Source organism: Phragmites australis, chromosome 10, assembly GCF_958298935.1.
Source record: "Phragmites australis chromosome 10, lpPhrAust1.1, whole genome shotgun sequence".
Classification (NCBI taxonomy): Eukaryota; Viridiplantae; Streptophyta; class Magnoliopsida; order Poales; family Poaceae; genus Phragmites; species Phragmites australis.
The window spans coordinates 24,292,423-24,308,879 of NC_084930.1; the positions used below are offsets into that span (position 1 = coordinate 24,292,423).

Here is a 16,457-nt window from a genome sequence, read left to right on the forward strand (position 1 = left end):
TTCTCATATAAGGTTTTTAATGAGGCAATATCAATACAAGTATATATGTCATATCATTTTCTCTTAAGTTTTTCTCCACTGGGTTTTCAAGGAGTTTTTCAATGGCATATTACAATCACAACTCTCCTCATATTTTTCCATCAGGGTTTTTGGAGGAGTTATTCATTGATCAATATACAGATGGTGAATCGATCAAGGGGGAGTGTTGCAGTTGATCTCTCCGACAACTAACCGCCTATGGCGGTTGTAGCCTTGATGCCTGTTGAGGAGGTATGCCTCCCCAACAGGCACCCCCTACATCATGTATATCAATGGAACTCATATTCGATCTACATCTCTACTATGTCTACACTGAGTTCTAACAATAATAATCTTCATAACTCATACTCATAGATAAGCCCCGTACCCGCTCCATAATTTACAACAACCAGCAGATTGTCACTCCTCCCCTTGTGTTGCTTAGGCTACTCCCAAGTTCTACCTTAGTTTATTCTAGGCATTAAATGATCATGCCACATATGATTTTTGATGATGTGGTGAATAATTAAATAAGAGAGATAGCGAGCTAGTGTCTTCTATAAGACATAGGCTAGGCACAATATCTAATAGAAGAAAAAAGATAAGAAATGTATTGTGGTGCTCAATATCCATGTTCATGTGTTTCATGAAGCAAACAAATAAATGTGGATCAATTGAAACTGGATGTGGGCACATATTCTAAGATGTGGAAGAAACTTTGTATTGGAGTGATAATTTCTTCACTACTCTCTCCGATCCCAAATATAAGTCCATTTGGATTTGGGCACTAGAATTAAGGTGATGACTACAATGACCCTATTGTCCATCAATTACTTATAGAGTTAAGATGGGGTGGCAAGTTTAGTGCATTGAGTAGGGGCCATTTAAGTAGGGGTAGATATGGAAGAATGAGACAAAAAGATGCATTAGAGTTAGGATAAACTTATATTTGGTGCATGTAGGAGAAGACTATATAGATTTATATTTGGGATCGGAGGGAGTAATGTCTATGTGAGACAGAAGGAGATAAACATTGCACTAAGATATTTGTATGGGGAGTGGCCTTATCACTTACACCATCCTTGATATCTGTGGGGATATTGTTAGCACCAATCATATGCTTCGCATTTGTCCCTCAGCACACACCTTTTTCACTTGGTCCAGTGTTGCATCACACACCACTTGGTCCAAACATGGGTGGGAAGCAATAATCCCATTGTTGCCTAACAACTACTCTTCTACAATCATAATTCATATGACAGGTAACGCCACTTCCACCTATCTCATAACGGCACTTACAATGCAAAGTTGCTTATACAGATGTTTCAGGAGAGAGAATGAACATCATCATGCGTTTGTGCAATAACCTACAATTGAAACAACTATTTTAGAATGCTTAAATAATTCAGCAGTGTTAAGAGCTCTCTTAATCATCCATCAATCCACAATGGATAGACTCATACCGACACCAATTATGTATAAAATAGTCATAGTGAACTTCAAATAACTGATTTTTATACTTCAAAATGCATGAAATTGGAAGACCCAGCTAGTAAGAAGAAACTCTAGCATAGAATGGTATTGAGGGTTAAGGGTCTGTTTGTTTGGTCCTAAACCCTTTGTTACCATATTTCACCACACATAATGAATCATACATCACAACTTAGGTAGATTTTAGAAAGAAATTGAGTGTTCAATAGGTGAGCCATGTTACAACCCTAACGAAAAGTCAAACTTTCTAACTTAGACGTGGCAAAAGAAAAGTTAAGCTTCTAATTCCAACATGAATTTTACATTTCAAAATCCACCCTCACGCACATTTGATCAAAAGTTGGAGAGTTTTTTTAAAAGGGGCTTGCTGTCTCGATTGCAAATGCAGGAGTTGCTTCTTTTTGAAGCTTCCTTTTTCTGCCATGGGTGGCATTCGGTGACATTTTAAATACAAAATAAAAATGGTTAATTAGATATATTCCATTACAATTTGTCAAGTTTTGAGATATACCATTGCCACTTTTCGACTTCAAAATATGCCATTGTTGGAACCAAGCGATTATGAGGTATTCAAAACCATTTCAGCCCAATACTTGCCTGTTATTTCAAAATGTATATCCGTATGGACCCAATTGCCCTTACCCTTGCTACATATGTTCCTCATGACTAAACTGGGTAGCCCGTTCCCCAGGAACCCTAGCTGCCATTCACAACTCTCTTCTCTGAGGTGACTAGGCAGAGGTGAAGCCATGACCGACGATGGAGATGGTCCCCAGCTGAGTTCCCCCGTGACCGACGCCGTCTCCTTCACTTGTGCTCGGGTGCAGGGGATGGACCTCTCTGAATCAAGTTTCCCTGGTTCTTCCAAGTTGTGAGTTGGAATGACTTGTTTTATTCGATTTACGTTTGAGGTTAAGGTTGAAGCATCTTGCACTAAGGATCCGGATGGTAGGAAAATTTATTCCAAGGGTAGCTCTTTAAAAATGTTTGAGTCTGATGGCTTTTCATTGGATCTGTTAATGTAAAGCTTATTTAGTGAAGTTGGTTGGACCAGCAATCATGATGCTACAGTTTGCTTCTTTGACAAGAGGTTGGGTGCGGATGTGAGGCTAGTAGATGAGTCTCAATTGCTTGATGTGTTTGAAATGTACAACGAAGAGAGGTATGTGATGCTACATGTTGTAGTATGTGATTCTGCTTAGCAGGTTGATGCCACAAATTCTTTGTGTGTCATGGCACCTGATGAACCAAATAGCACACCAACTCAAACACTCCAAGCCATAGTGCTCCCTGTCCTGCACCTGTAGTCCCTTCATCTCAGATAGGGAGTTTACAAGCCAGTGTAGAGCAGAGTGCACCTTCAGCTGTTCAGACAACATCTGAGCCTAATGAAAGTGCTTCCAAAGAACCAACATATTTGGCTATATTTGACAATCCTGAGGAGTATGTCGGTGTTAATGTTGAGCATATATACTTGTCACCTGCATCACCTGCACCATCTTCTATTGCACAACCTGCACCACCTTCTATTGCACAACTGACTACTATTGCACAAGGTGCTACTCCTCTTGAGGTAGAGATAACTGATGTAGACATGTAATAACTAAATGTTGTGCATAATCCCGAGAACCTAGAAATTAGGAAGGGAACGTTATTTCCTGACATAAAAACATTCAGAAAAGCAATCAAACACTATGCTATTAAGAAAGATTTTGAATTTGCTGATTTGAAGATAGATCCTACGAGATTCATAGCTCATTGTGCACATGAGGGTTGTCCATGGTGCATTCATGCTTCTAGGCTCCAGGATGGCTACACAATAAAGGTTAGTGACTGCATTTACATGTGCTTTGAGCTAGCTATACAAGTCTGCATTTACATGTCTAACCATTTCAAAATTTTCTTTTGCAGAGAACATAATTGTTCAACAACAAAGTTGCTAGAAGGAAAGATAGCTTCTCAGGAGTGGATTACAGATAGACTAGCATATTGGGTGAAGACTAATCCAGGAAAGGGTGCAAAGGCAGCACATGAGAAACTGCAACAAGAGTACCAGATTAAGTTAAAGTACTCCAAGGCTTGGGCTAGAATGAGGCTAGCACTGGATCAGATTCATGGAAAGTATGAAGAGAGCTACCAGTTGCTCTTCAATTGGAAAGTAGAGATTGAGATGAAGTCCTTAGGTACAATTGTTGAGATTGAATTACAAAAGACATGCAACAAAATGTGTTTCAAGTGTGTATTTGTTGCCTTGAAACCTAGCATAGATGGATTGTTGGCTGGTTGTGGACATACATATGGGTGGATTCCACTGCTTTGAATGGTAAGTATACTGGACAATTGCCTCAACAACTTCTGTAGATGGGTATAACTGGCTTTTTTTATGTAGCATATGTTGTTTTTTTATTATGAGATAGAAGACAATTTGATATGGTTCATGAAATAGTTGTACAGAGCAATAGGTAGTCCACCTAGTTTAGTCATATTAACAGATGCTTATAAAGGGTTAGAAACTGATGTAGGCAATGTATTCCCTAGAGCTGAGCATAGAGAATGCATGAGACATCTCTATGGCAATTTCATGAAGAGGTACCACAACCCTGTCTACACTCAACACTTATACCCATCTGCAAGGTCCTACATAGAAGAAATGTTTAGGTGGCATATGCAACAGATTTATGCTGAATCCCCAGAAGCAGTAGCATATCTTGAGAAGTGGCACAATAGAATTTGGTATAGGTGTGGTTTCTCAGAAGAAAGCAAGTATGATTACTTGACAAACAATGTATCTGAGAGCTTCAACAAGCAAATAAAAGACTCTGAGCTTCAACAAGTATGAATAAGGGTTTGCTTATTCATGAGTTGGTGGACACTCTGAGGGGACGGTCATGGAGAAGATGGGTATAAGAAGGGGTATAGCAAGAGAGATGACAAATGCTATCTTGCTAAATATCATAAAGGAATTGAACAAGTTGAGCAAAAGCATTCATGTGTGAAGGTTGCCAAGAGCGATGATGATCAGCAAAAGCATTCATGTTGCTCCTGCAGGGAATGGCAACTCACAGGAAAACCTTGTAGACATGCCTTGGCCTTCATATCTGCCATGAAAAGTTTTAAAATACCTGACTTTGTGCATGAGTATTATTCCGTGGATAGATTCAGGAAACATATGTTGGCATCATTGCACCAATGAGAGATAAGTCACAATGGCCTGTTGTGGATCTAAGCTTCAAGGTGTACCCATCAAGGAAAAAAAGAGCTACAGGGAGGCCTAGAGTGCAAATAATAAGGGAAGTTCTTGAACTTGAGGCAAGAAGAGTAAGGTGTAAGAGATGTCGAGGATTTGGGCACTTTGAGAAAACTTGTAAACTTGCACAACCACCTGATGACGAGGATGCTGCTAGTGAAGCGCCAACACGGAAGAGGGAGGCTAATTTTTCTTTTTTCAATTTTAGAATATGCATACATTTGTTTATGTGCTAAGTATTTTCTTTGTTTACAAGAAGAGAGGAGTACCTTCTAGCCTTGCATCAAATGGTTCACCTTGCAAGAAGAAAAAGAGGACACCTAAGAAGAAAAAGACACCTAAGAAGCAGAATAACAATGGCAATAGAGGTACCTCAAGTGCACCTGCAGGTCGAGTTGTTAAGAGTTTCTCAGAATGGCTTGGCATGTGATGCCTTCTCTTAATCTTAGAATTATGACTTTGTAATGCCATGTATTTTGTTGCAATGAACCTCCAGTTAAGGCTGTGTGATGTCATGTATTTTGTGGCAATGAACCTCCTGTTAAGATTGTTGCAATGAACAGGTTATGAACCTGATGCTTTTGGCATGCATGCGGTTAATGAACAAGTTACGGACATGCAAATATTCACATGCTCTATCGGTAATGTCAGCATAAAAAATTATGCAATTCATTCATAAATTCAGAGATTACATCTTGCATAAGCTTTCTTACAGTACATTCTACCTGCCTACTACTGCCGTGATAACTACTACAATTAGGAAAATTGCCACTTCAATTTGCAATTTTTGTTCATTCATCACAACAAATTGCTGCTTCAGTTCACCAATCTCTGGATACCAGTCCCCGAAACCTTCCCTTGGCAGCCCTGTATTTATCTCCAAATACAAGAAACTGCAAGTCGAAACATCCTGCAACCACAATCATTGCAAAAATCGACATGTCTTGCTCCTTCACTGTCGCACTTAGTTACGCTCGACGACATCTTAGCCTTCATCGGGCTCCTCCTCGCCCTAACCTGGGCATGCCCTACCTACGGAGACGCATGGATGGGAAGCCGACGGGCACGTGGAGCAGAAGCATATGTATGTGTAAGTATATATAGAAACGTATATGCATATTTACATATGCGTATATATATATATATATATATATATATATATATATATATATATATATATATATATATATATATATATATATATATATATATATATATATATATATATATATATATATGCACGTATATGTATCCATATATATATACATACACATAATTTTTTTTCAAAATTCTAGAAAAATAGTGAAAAGAATAATAGTTATATTAATAAATCGACTGAAATAATCTAAAACTCCAAAAAATATAAAATAAATTTAGTTAGGTTTGTATTACTGTTTTCTACATGTTAAAATTATATACATGTATGAAAGTACCACTATTTTCATCAGAATTAAATAAATATATTAAATATTGATAAATTTGTAAATAAATATTTAGATGTCTAGAAAATATGAATCTAATTTTTTTAGTCTTTCTTTGTCATACTATATGCAATAAAAAGCGAGCGCGAGGTAGAGGCGCTAATCGGACTAGTATATCTAATTAACCCAAGAAAAAACGGGAAGATCTAAATCTTCAAAGAACAACAAACCTGAAGAGTCCAGTCGTTTTCCTCCCAATTTCCTTCCGCCCTCGGCGTCCGCCTCCGCCTCCGCCTCCGCTACTCGATCGTACGGCCGCGGCCTCCTCCCACCCCACCCTCGCCATCGTCTTGTCGCCGCCGCCGCGATGCATAAGACGGCGCAGGCCTGGTTCACCGGAGGCCCTGCCTCCTCCGCGGCCTCCGCCGGCGAGTCGCAGCCGTCCCTCCTCGCCGACTGGAACTCCTACGCCGCCACCCGCTCCGACGCCTCCTCCTCCTCCCCGCTTCCATTCGACATCGAGGCCGCCGTCCGGACCGCCAACGACACCGTCTCCGGCACCTTCAGCTCGTGAGCCCCCATCCCATCCAAACCCTCAGATCTGATCCCCTCTCTCCGCGATCCGGTCCGACCCCATCTGACCCTGGGGTTACGTTGCCATCGCAGGGTGACCAAGGGCGTTCGTGAACTGCCGGGGAGCTTCCAGAACGCGACGAGCAGCTTTCCTTCGGGGAAGGCGCTCATGTACTTCGGCCTCTTCCTCGCCACCGGCGTCTTCTTCGTCTTCATCGCCTTCGCGCTCTTCCTGCCCGTCATGGTGCTCATGCCGCAGAAGTTCGCCATCTGCTTCACGCTCGGATGCGCGCTCATCATCGCCTCGCTCTTCGCGCTCAAGGGGCCCGCCAACCAGTTCGCCCACATGACCTCCAAGGAGGTAATAGGATCCAGCTCCATACCGCTTTTGCTGCTATGTTTGCTCAATAGTTTGCTGCTATTTACGCTACTAGTGGCCTTGTTTGGTATCATACTGCTGCTGCTATGATTTGGTCTACACGGGTTAAAAACCGCTTTCCAAAAATTTGTCGGACCTTGTAGCCAGAAACCCAGCTGGTTATCAGTCCAATTCCTGCCACACCATGTTTTTCTTGTTCATTTTTCATTCAAACGTTCAACATTTCTTTTTGACTTGCAACGGCATCTAATAGCAACTATAGAACTCAAAATGACAAAGACACGGCTCAAATTTGGCATACTCAAAACGGTATTTCCCTCCCCTGGTATTGGTCGGGATTTGCTGGCGGTGACTGCCAGTCAGTGTTACCTGGACACGTGTCTGATTTTTTTTGGGTGAGTCGATACGCGGATACGCTTCGACTCGCACCCGACACGGTGCGACACGCATCGGACTTTTCTCTGCCGAGTCGCCTTTGCTTCAGCCGACGGCAGCTCCAGCAGCTCCACCCTCCATCCGCGCGCTCGACACAGGGAGGGATGGAGGTAGGACAGCGGATCCAGTTAGCTGCGGTGGCGGCGGCGTTTGGCTCCCGTGCACGCGCGGGAGGGAGGGAGGGAAGCTGTGGTAGCTGCGGTGGTGCTTGGCTCCTGTGCAGCCGTGCTCCTCCCAATGTTGTGCTGTGCTAAGTAAAGAAAGCCCTAGTGGGCTGGTGGGTTTTTGGCAATGTGAAGGGAATGGGCCGCTGGGCCAACCCAATCGCTCCCCTTTCTTCCTTTTCTATTATATTTTGCTGCAGCTTTTGCGTTGTTTCAAGTGAACGTTCATACTTAGGACTGAATGTTTTGAGGTGGTTTAACCACAAATTCATGTTGTACTTTAAAAATATTAATATTTTTTATTAATAAAAATATACATAATGTATTTTTGATATAAAATTAATTTATATTAGACGAATCCCTGAATCCTATTTTTGCAAAGTTGCTGAATCGGACATCCGCACCCGAGTCAGACTCTGACACCTGCACCTGTGTCCTGGTAACACTGCTGCCAGTTACCGTCAGAAGTTGGAGCTTTACAAAACTGATCCTTGATTTTTAATCCAGCACACTAACAGTTTTGGAACATGCGGAAACAAGTGCAAATCTTGCTCGCTAAGTTTCTTGGCGAGCATGGCTAGTTGGCTAGTAAAGTATTATTGCTCTCTTGAAACAGGCAAAGACTGTTATTTGTGAGTTGATACTGAACATCACTTGAGCTGCCTAGTAATGATTATTCCTCAGTGATAGTTGTAGCATATCTGTCGTTACTGCCACTAGAATGCAACAAGTACGGCCCCAAGAGTTTTAAACTTGCGATTTTACATCATAGGTGCTCTTTGTTTGAGTATCTTATACAAATGTTTGTAGCAGTGTATTAGTGTATTTGCTTTCTTGCTTGGGAGGAGACCCCCCTCCCCTCCCCTCCCCTCCCCTGCTCTTTCTATTTCGTAGGTAGATTGTTGTGAACAAGGGAACATAAAATTTTAAACAAGTTCAAACAAAACAAAAGATCGACAAGGCCATTTCTTTACTTTGTATTGCCCGTTTCTTTACTTTGTATTGCCTCTGCTCTCGGTTTGGATTCTCCTGAAATCAGGTGCAAAGGAAGAATGGCTCTTGGCATCTTTTGTCCCATTGATATGAATCATAAATAAAATGTATCTTTTTCAATGCGAAATTATATCTGAGATTAATCCTATAAAATCATAACATATTTTGGCTCACAAACTCCACCCAATATTCTTCTTGGATTAGACAAAGGGCTTTTCCAGCTGTATTTGAAGGTTGGCAATTCTGTAGTGGAAGGGAAGGTTGGGGACACAAGCTCAACCTGTCGTTCAATTGAAGTTCAATTAAGTCTGACTCTAACAGGCTTCCAACCTGCGGTTGATTCATGTTGGCTTATTTTTAACACTGACCATCAATCTCGGGCCTTTTGGAAACCTTATTTGGCCAAGAGATTCAAAGAAATTCCAATCTAGCCTGAGAAATACTTGCCGATCTTCACACCTCTTATGTCAGGTTGAACATTCCACTTGCCGATCCACTGTTTGGTAAATTTTATTTATCTTTAGGCAATAAATGCTTTTTAGTTGCACAGAGAGGTGTTCTCCTAGCTGGCAAGGAGATTTATTTAAATTTTAACCATAATAGCATTTCCATTTTGATTGAGTGGTATTTTACTTGTTGCACAATTTTTTTTTTCATATTTCCAGTTGGAAAATCCAAGGTGCCCAGATAGGCCCATAAGCATTGTGCGTTGATGCATAGTATTGGTGATAGATAGAAAGCATGTAACAGAGCAAGAGCTTCTTGGTGTTGTTATAGAAGTTATCAATGGTTCTTGTACTGCCTCATTTTTTTATATAGCCTGTAGTGCAATATCTTCATCTTCGAATGCACATGATTTCTGATTGGAGATTTTGTCTTTTTTCCTCTTCAGAGGCTACCGTTCTCAGTGGGATTTATTGGATGCATGGTTGGCACGATTTATGTTTCTATAGTGCTTCACAGCTATTTCCTCTCCGTCATTTTCTCGGTCCTTCAGGTATGTCCATCACCAATAAAACTTTTGGTCTATATCTGTTTGAATTTTCTTATATTGTCGGAGGACGTTTGTCTTATAGCTTTAGGCTTACTTTCCATTTATAACGCATGTAGAACAGGCTGCTAGTCTGAACCATGAATTCCTAAGCAACATCTTCGTTTAAAGGGGAAGAAATGAATTGGCTTTCCCCACTTTTCTAACTGTTGAGTAATACAGTGTGAGTAATACAGTGTTATAATTAGCTGTCGTTTTTATGGCCTGCAAAACTGCAACATCTCTTCATTCTCTTGTGCATGTCTCTTTTCAGACTTGCGCTTACCTTCCCTCTGTTTTTTGGTCCCAGGTTCTGGCTCTTGCTTACTATACCATATCCTACTTCCCTGGAGGATCTAGCGGATTGAAATTCATCTCTTCGAGTCTGTTGTCTTCGGTAACAAGTTGTTTTAGCCGGTAACCTTAGTATGTTGAACATTTTCTTCATCATACCTTATTATTGCTGTAAGGTTTTTGTATGTAATTGCTGATCATTCGCTCGATAGAGCTATTGTGATCCCCCCTTCCCCTCTACTCATGCTTGTTTCCATATAATAGATTTACAGCAGTGAGGGGTTTGATGTGCTTCTGTACCTTAAGGTGTTTTTGTGTGTTGCCACGAACCTTGTGGAAAGAAATTGATTTAGCTTATTTTTGGAGTTGCAGTGCCCCCTCACTCTAGCGGACAGACAGGTTCTGTATGCAACTGGGCGGCTGATCCATATATTGTTGTACATGTGATGCTAATTAGCTCAGTTTCAAATATTAGTGGCTTAATGGGGATCATTTCTATGGCACACTATTTAAAATCTATTAAAATTCAAGTATCAAGATGTTTTCAAGTAGCTGGCACTTGCCACTACCTCATCAATTGTGCTGGTACCTTGTATTCTTGTTGAGGTGCCTTGTTCTTGCAAGCATGCGGATCGGGTCGACACGTCCAGATCTGACCTACCCTCTATTTTTGTAAACATATCCAAATCTTTTTTGTTTATAAGTATGTAAGTAGATAAGTCCAGATACTAGTTATTTGCGTGGCACTTGCAGAGATGGTCAGTCGTTTGCTGAACTTTTGTTTACCATAGATACTTAAGCCGAAACAGTGGTGGTAACCTAGTTCAGCTCCCTATGTGACCATCCTTCCACTTTTCTAAATCTCACATTTTCCCTTAAACTCATATCCTAATTTTATCCCGCAATACAACTCAAATCGCAATTACCATGACAACGACAATGACGAGGTAAAAAAGGCTATAGTGAATAGCGGGGCCTGCATTGTGATTCTATTTGACAATATTGGCAACAATAATTTTTGTTCTACATTTAATTTTTAATTTAACTTATAAATAGTACTCAACCCAATTATGATACACTAAAATTTAAGTTTAGAAATTTTAAAGTCAAATTCAAAGCCAAAATTTAGTTACTTTATGAGTGCAAACATTTATAATAATGAAGTATGATTATTCTGAGAAAATATATTCCAAATTTTTAGATTTGGAATGAATTATTTAAAATGTTCGATCAAGTTACATTAAATAATATTAGTTCATATTGGCCTAATACAATTATTGTAAAGAATAAATTTCATAAAACTACACTACCATTGAAAACTATCGCAAAGCTACACTTTTAAAAAACCAATTTTACAAAACTACATTTTTATTGACATAAGTATCACAAACTACACTTTTAGGAGTCAATTTAAAAAAAACTACACATATTTTGTGAGTTCATGTCACAAAACTACACATTTATGCTCATTTTGTATCACAAAAATACACAAGGCTTATAAGTGTAGATTTGTGATACAAAATGACAATAAATATGTAGTTTTGTGATATGGCATGACAATAATAGTGTAGTTTGGTGAACTTCATTCATAAAAGAGTAGTTTTGCGATAACGACTATCAATAAAAGTGAAGTTTTGTGAAACTAATATTTAAAAAGTGTAGTTTTTGCGATAGTATTTTCAATCTTAATGTTTCGGCGAGTTTGTCAAGCTAGTTGAGTTCTCTTGTTCTTGAGGGCTTGAATCTCCTCGAGTTGAGTTGACTTCAATTAGGTTGAATTGAGCTGTTCTGGCCATACCTATTATAGCGAAAATGATCTTATTAGGTCATGATTCTGATTTTGGTGATTAACGATAACATAGTCAATTGGACTAATATGTTTGTCAAGAATATATGTTAGTAGGTCTCATGGATGTAATACATGAAGAAACAACCGCAGCCGAAAAGTTTAGTTGAATTGGAGAAGTCCCAAGAGATTTGTTCTCATCGAATGGTCCAGTGTACTAAAGACTATAATCATCGGAGTATTCTCAGCAGAAGAGAAAGAATGCACTGGATAGTCTAGTGTTAAGATCCGTGTACTCACCGGAGTGTTTCTGATCAGAAGGCAAAATGGAATAACCCACTGGATGATTCGGTGATCAGCGGAAGATATACACCAGAGCAATTCTTGCAGAGAGGGTTGCAACGGCTGAAAATTGATGATTAGCTAACCAGATGGTACGATGTTTGGCTTGTGCACACCGGATGATCTCGCCGGAGCATTCCTACCAGAGAGGATGCATCAGTTGAAGAAGAAGGATGAAGTTGTCGGATAGTCCGATGATCACAGAGATAGTTGCACTGGAGTATTTTCAAGGAAAAGAAGAGAAGATTTAACTCATCGAATGGTCCGGTGTGAATAGAATGAACACCGGATGAATGCACCGGAGAATTTTACACAGAGAGACTGTAAAGGCGCGGTTTAGCTCATGATAACTCACCGGTTGGTCCGGTGATAAAGAGATGCACACTGGAGGCTTCACCGGAGCAATTTACACAGAGAAGATGCAAATGCTCGGATGGTTCAAGATAACTCACCGGAAGGTCCGGTGATGGATTTGAGTGTACATCGAAGAATCCGGTGTTTAGAAGAAGTTTGAGTGGAGTTCCAATGGCTAGCATCTACTGATGTACACACTGGATGGTTCGATGCTTATACTACTATTGTCATTAGATCATCTGGTATTCACAGTAAATTTGAGCTATTGGAGCAACGGCTAGTCCGCGAGTTTGAGGCTATAAATACCTCTCCACTTAGTCATTTAAAAGGCTGGCATGCTGCTGAGTCCAGAGAATCCCATATACATTTGAGAAGACATCCAAGCCACCAAAGTGCTTAAAGTGATCATCACAGGCGATTAAGCACAAGATTAGTGAGTGATTAGTGCTTATAGGCCTAGAGGGAGTGTTGGTAGGTGATTGCTGCCTAGAAAGTGGATCAAGGAGTGATCCAACCGTATACCGAGAGGTGTGCTGGCACCTTGGAGTCTTGGTGACTCGTCCACAACTTGTTGACCCCCCGACTTGGTGTGGAGCAGCGGGCAAGGCACGTGTACGGGGATGTGGAGACCCTTGCTTTGGTGGCTCAAGCTCCGAAATGATCACGGCGGCAAGGGACCAGAAAAGAGGCTTGTGGTGAGGCCTTGCCTTGGTGGTTTGGTGACTCATTCGGGTTGAGACATTATCTTTGTGACTTGGTGGCTCAATAGCCGTGACTGGGTGTTGACCAGGAGCATATCCTTGGTGGAGCTCTAACGTGGATTAGGGGTGGTATTCATGCCATCAATACCACGAAAAAATCCTTGTGTCGAGTTTGCTCTTTCTACTTTATTTATATTTCTGCATTTACTTACTTGCAATTTACCTTCTTAGTTAGGTTGCAAGCGCTTTGATTGGTAGAGTAGACATACTAGATAAATCTAGAACATATTTAGATAGAAATTGAGATAAGTTTATCTTGTGAAGTCTTTGGAGCCGAATAGTTTCTAAGTGTCCTGATTCACCTCCTCTTAGGATGTCACTGATCCTCACACCTATCCTGGTTTATATAGTCGGGCGGTAGTTGCCAATACCTATCCTGGTTGAATTGAGGGGTCATGTCATACTTAGAGTTCTGAGTATAATCGGCCTGATTTGTATCTCCCAGGGTACCCAAGGCACTTAATTCCTTATCTGGAGAACCTTTCCGAGATAGATTGTGTACATATAAATCTTGTACTTGAAGCATGAGATTGTGTCATACGTACCATGGTGGCTTCTAGAAAACCCCTTGTATGAAAATCGAATACGTGTACGATGGATATTATATCTTTAGAATATATCGTATTTTTAGTAATGTTTCAAACTATTAATTATATATTCCTGGCCAGCTCCTCACTATCTTACATGGTTCTAGAGCATTTCAAATATGTATATGCACAACAAGTAGGCCATAGTTATTGTAAGTAATCGAGACACTAGAGAATGGAAATAAAAACTCTTGTTGATTTTATTATTTGATCACATATTTATACAAAATGAAAGGACAAGTTCATTCGGGGAGGCATCCTTCCCCAATGGATGTTTAATTGATCAATTGATATTGTTTCATAATACTCCCTCTTGATCAATTCGACCAAACTTTGTCCCGGTTGCGATGTCTTCTTTATGTATTGCATTCATTAGACCTAATGACATATATTCTTGACAAACATGTTAGTTCCATTAATTATGTTGTCATTAATCACCAAAATCACTATCATAACCTAATGGGGTTATTTTCGTTACAATCTTCCCCTTTTTGGTGATTGATGACAACACAACCAAAGCAAGTGGTAAATAATAAATGATACAAAATGTAAAGATTATAAACGAGCACAAAATCTTACCACATTGCTTGGATCCATATTCTCATCACTTAGTCCCCTTTTGTTGTGGCTCCTTTTTCTTCATTGCCACTATCTCCCTTGATCGACCCATGCAAGAGCTTCTTCTTCCTCCCCTCTTTTGTCAACTTTGGCACTCCTAGACATCTTGCTAGTTGCTATTATCTCCTCCACATTGTTCATCTTGCAAATTGTATTTTGCTTTGGTTATCAAAATTCTCCTCCTTTATCAATAATCTCCAAAAAGACTATATACATATGTTGAACTTAAAGGAAAAAACATTAGAGCATATGGTAAAGAGTTTCACAAATCACAGTCCAATTAAAAGCGTACCAATTGTATGGATATCACTACAAATAAATGATACTAATTGTAGGCTATGAAAGCTCATGGATCATAATTATGAAACTCACATAATACAGTCTAAACTTTTTCTATATGTGTGCATACATACAATGAGAAAAAAATATATGCACAACTAGATAATATGTCAAGATAGGAAGTTTAAGCTATATTATGCATGTAGGTAGCTTAAATTAATAAAAATATTTGACAATGATAAAAATTGAAGTATTTAAGCATTGCATACCTCCGGAGACATGTTGATTGCTCTATTAGACTACAAGAGATATAACTTGCAATACATATTAGTCTTAAAATCACAACTTATAGGATATACTTCCCCTAAATGTGTGCATATAAGTGTTGAATACTTGTGAGATATATGCATTTTGTTATTGATAACAATGAGGATTTATCCTATAGATTGGATCATGGCACCTGAAAGATACCAACTGTAAAAACTAGTGCCATGAAATAAATCTATAACTAATAAACCATATAGGTTGCTCATGGGTTAGAGATAAACACAAGCATCCTACCATATGAAAACTTACACTAGGTATTGCAATAATTTAAAATAAGCATATGCAATCCTAGACGAGGCAAATAAGTTATAAGCAAAAAACAAAATGCATGAACTTAAGTCTAGTTACCATTTACCTCTCTTACCTTTGGATGTGAATTTGGGTATATGATGATCATGATTTCTATCAAAGTGCCCAAACTTGTATACTTCTTTATTTGAACCTTCACTTCATCTTGTGAGCCAAGTCTCCAAATCTCCATAGCTGATTCGAGGCATCAAGTCTTCTTTGGTACTCAAACCGATTGGGGTCACTTCATATTGATGATGACTTCCTTAGGCACCCAAATGGGTTGGTTTCACCCCTAATCCTTTCTTCTAACCATGTATGTAACCACCTTTCCGTTGCTCTTCCTCTTGAGTTTGTAATGGTTGCTTTTGATCTTGTTCTTGTAGTTGGGATTGGTGTAGAGTTTTTTAGGTCTTGTCAAAGAGGTTCATTGTCTTATTTTTCTCCTTGGTCTCCTTCTTCACTTTTTTTTTTGCATTGGAAGGACTTATGGCCTTCTTCATGATATTTGAAACATATCACGGTTGACCCTTTTGTAAGCTTGTTCACCATGCTACCATGATTATCTTGATAAAGTTGGATATATCTTTTACCGTTTAATTTTGCCAAGTCTTCCTTGAGTCTCTTTATTTCTTGCTTGAGCTCATCTTTCTCTTGTGCGATGAGGTTGTTAGGTGATTCTACAACAACACTCTCAACACATTTCTCATTGCAAAGGGGTGAGCTAAATATATCAATTAAATAATCGCAAGAAGTAGAAGCATCTAACTTAGGATTGAAATTAATAGAGGTAGATTGCCTCAAAGGGATCTTAGTTTGAGATTCAATGCACTCAAATTTAGCCTTTAAGCTCATCATGCTCCTTGTTTAGTAAATTGAATTTGCTCAATAATTATTCATAATTAGAAACAAAGTTAGCATGAATACCATTAAGTGCAATTAATTTCTTAAGCTCTTTTGATTGTTTCTTAAGGACCTTTTGTTGCTCATTAATCAAATGAAGGAGTTCATCATAGGATGGAGAATTGTTATCAGATTTATCATCACTTACATCGCTATCCATACCTTTG

General features: G+C 39.5%; 1 protein-coding gene across 1 annotated transcript; it reads left to right on the forward strand.

Moving 5' to 3' along the window:
* Window positions 1–6,390: 6,390 nt before the first annotated feature.
* LOC133930404 (protein transport protein SFT2-like) lies at window positions 6,391–10,485 on the forward strand. Its single transcript, XM_062377041.1, has 4 exons — window positions 6,391–6,747; window positions 6,844–7,111; window positions 9,614–9,718; window positions 10,062–10,485. The coding sequence occupies exons 1-4, from the start codon at window positions 6,545–6,547 to the stop codon at window positions 10,170–10,172; spliced, it is 687 nt and encodes a 228-aa protein (XP_062233025.1). The 5' UTR covers window positions 6,391–6,544; the 3' UTR covers window positions 10,173–10,485.
* The last annotated feature ends 5,972 nt before the right edge of the window (window positions 10,486–16,457 follow it).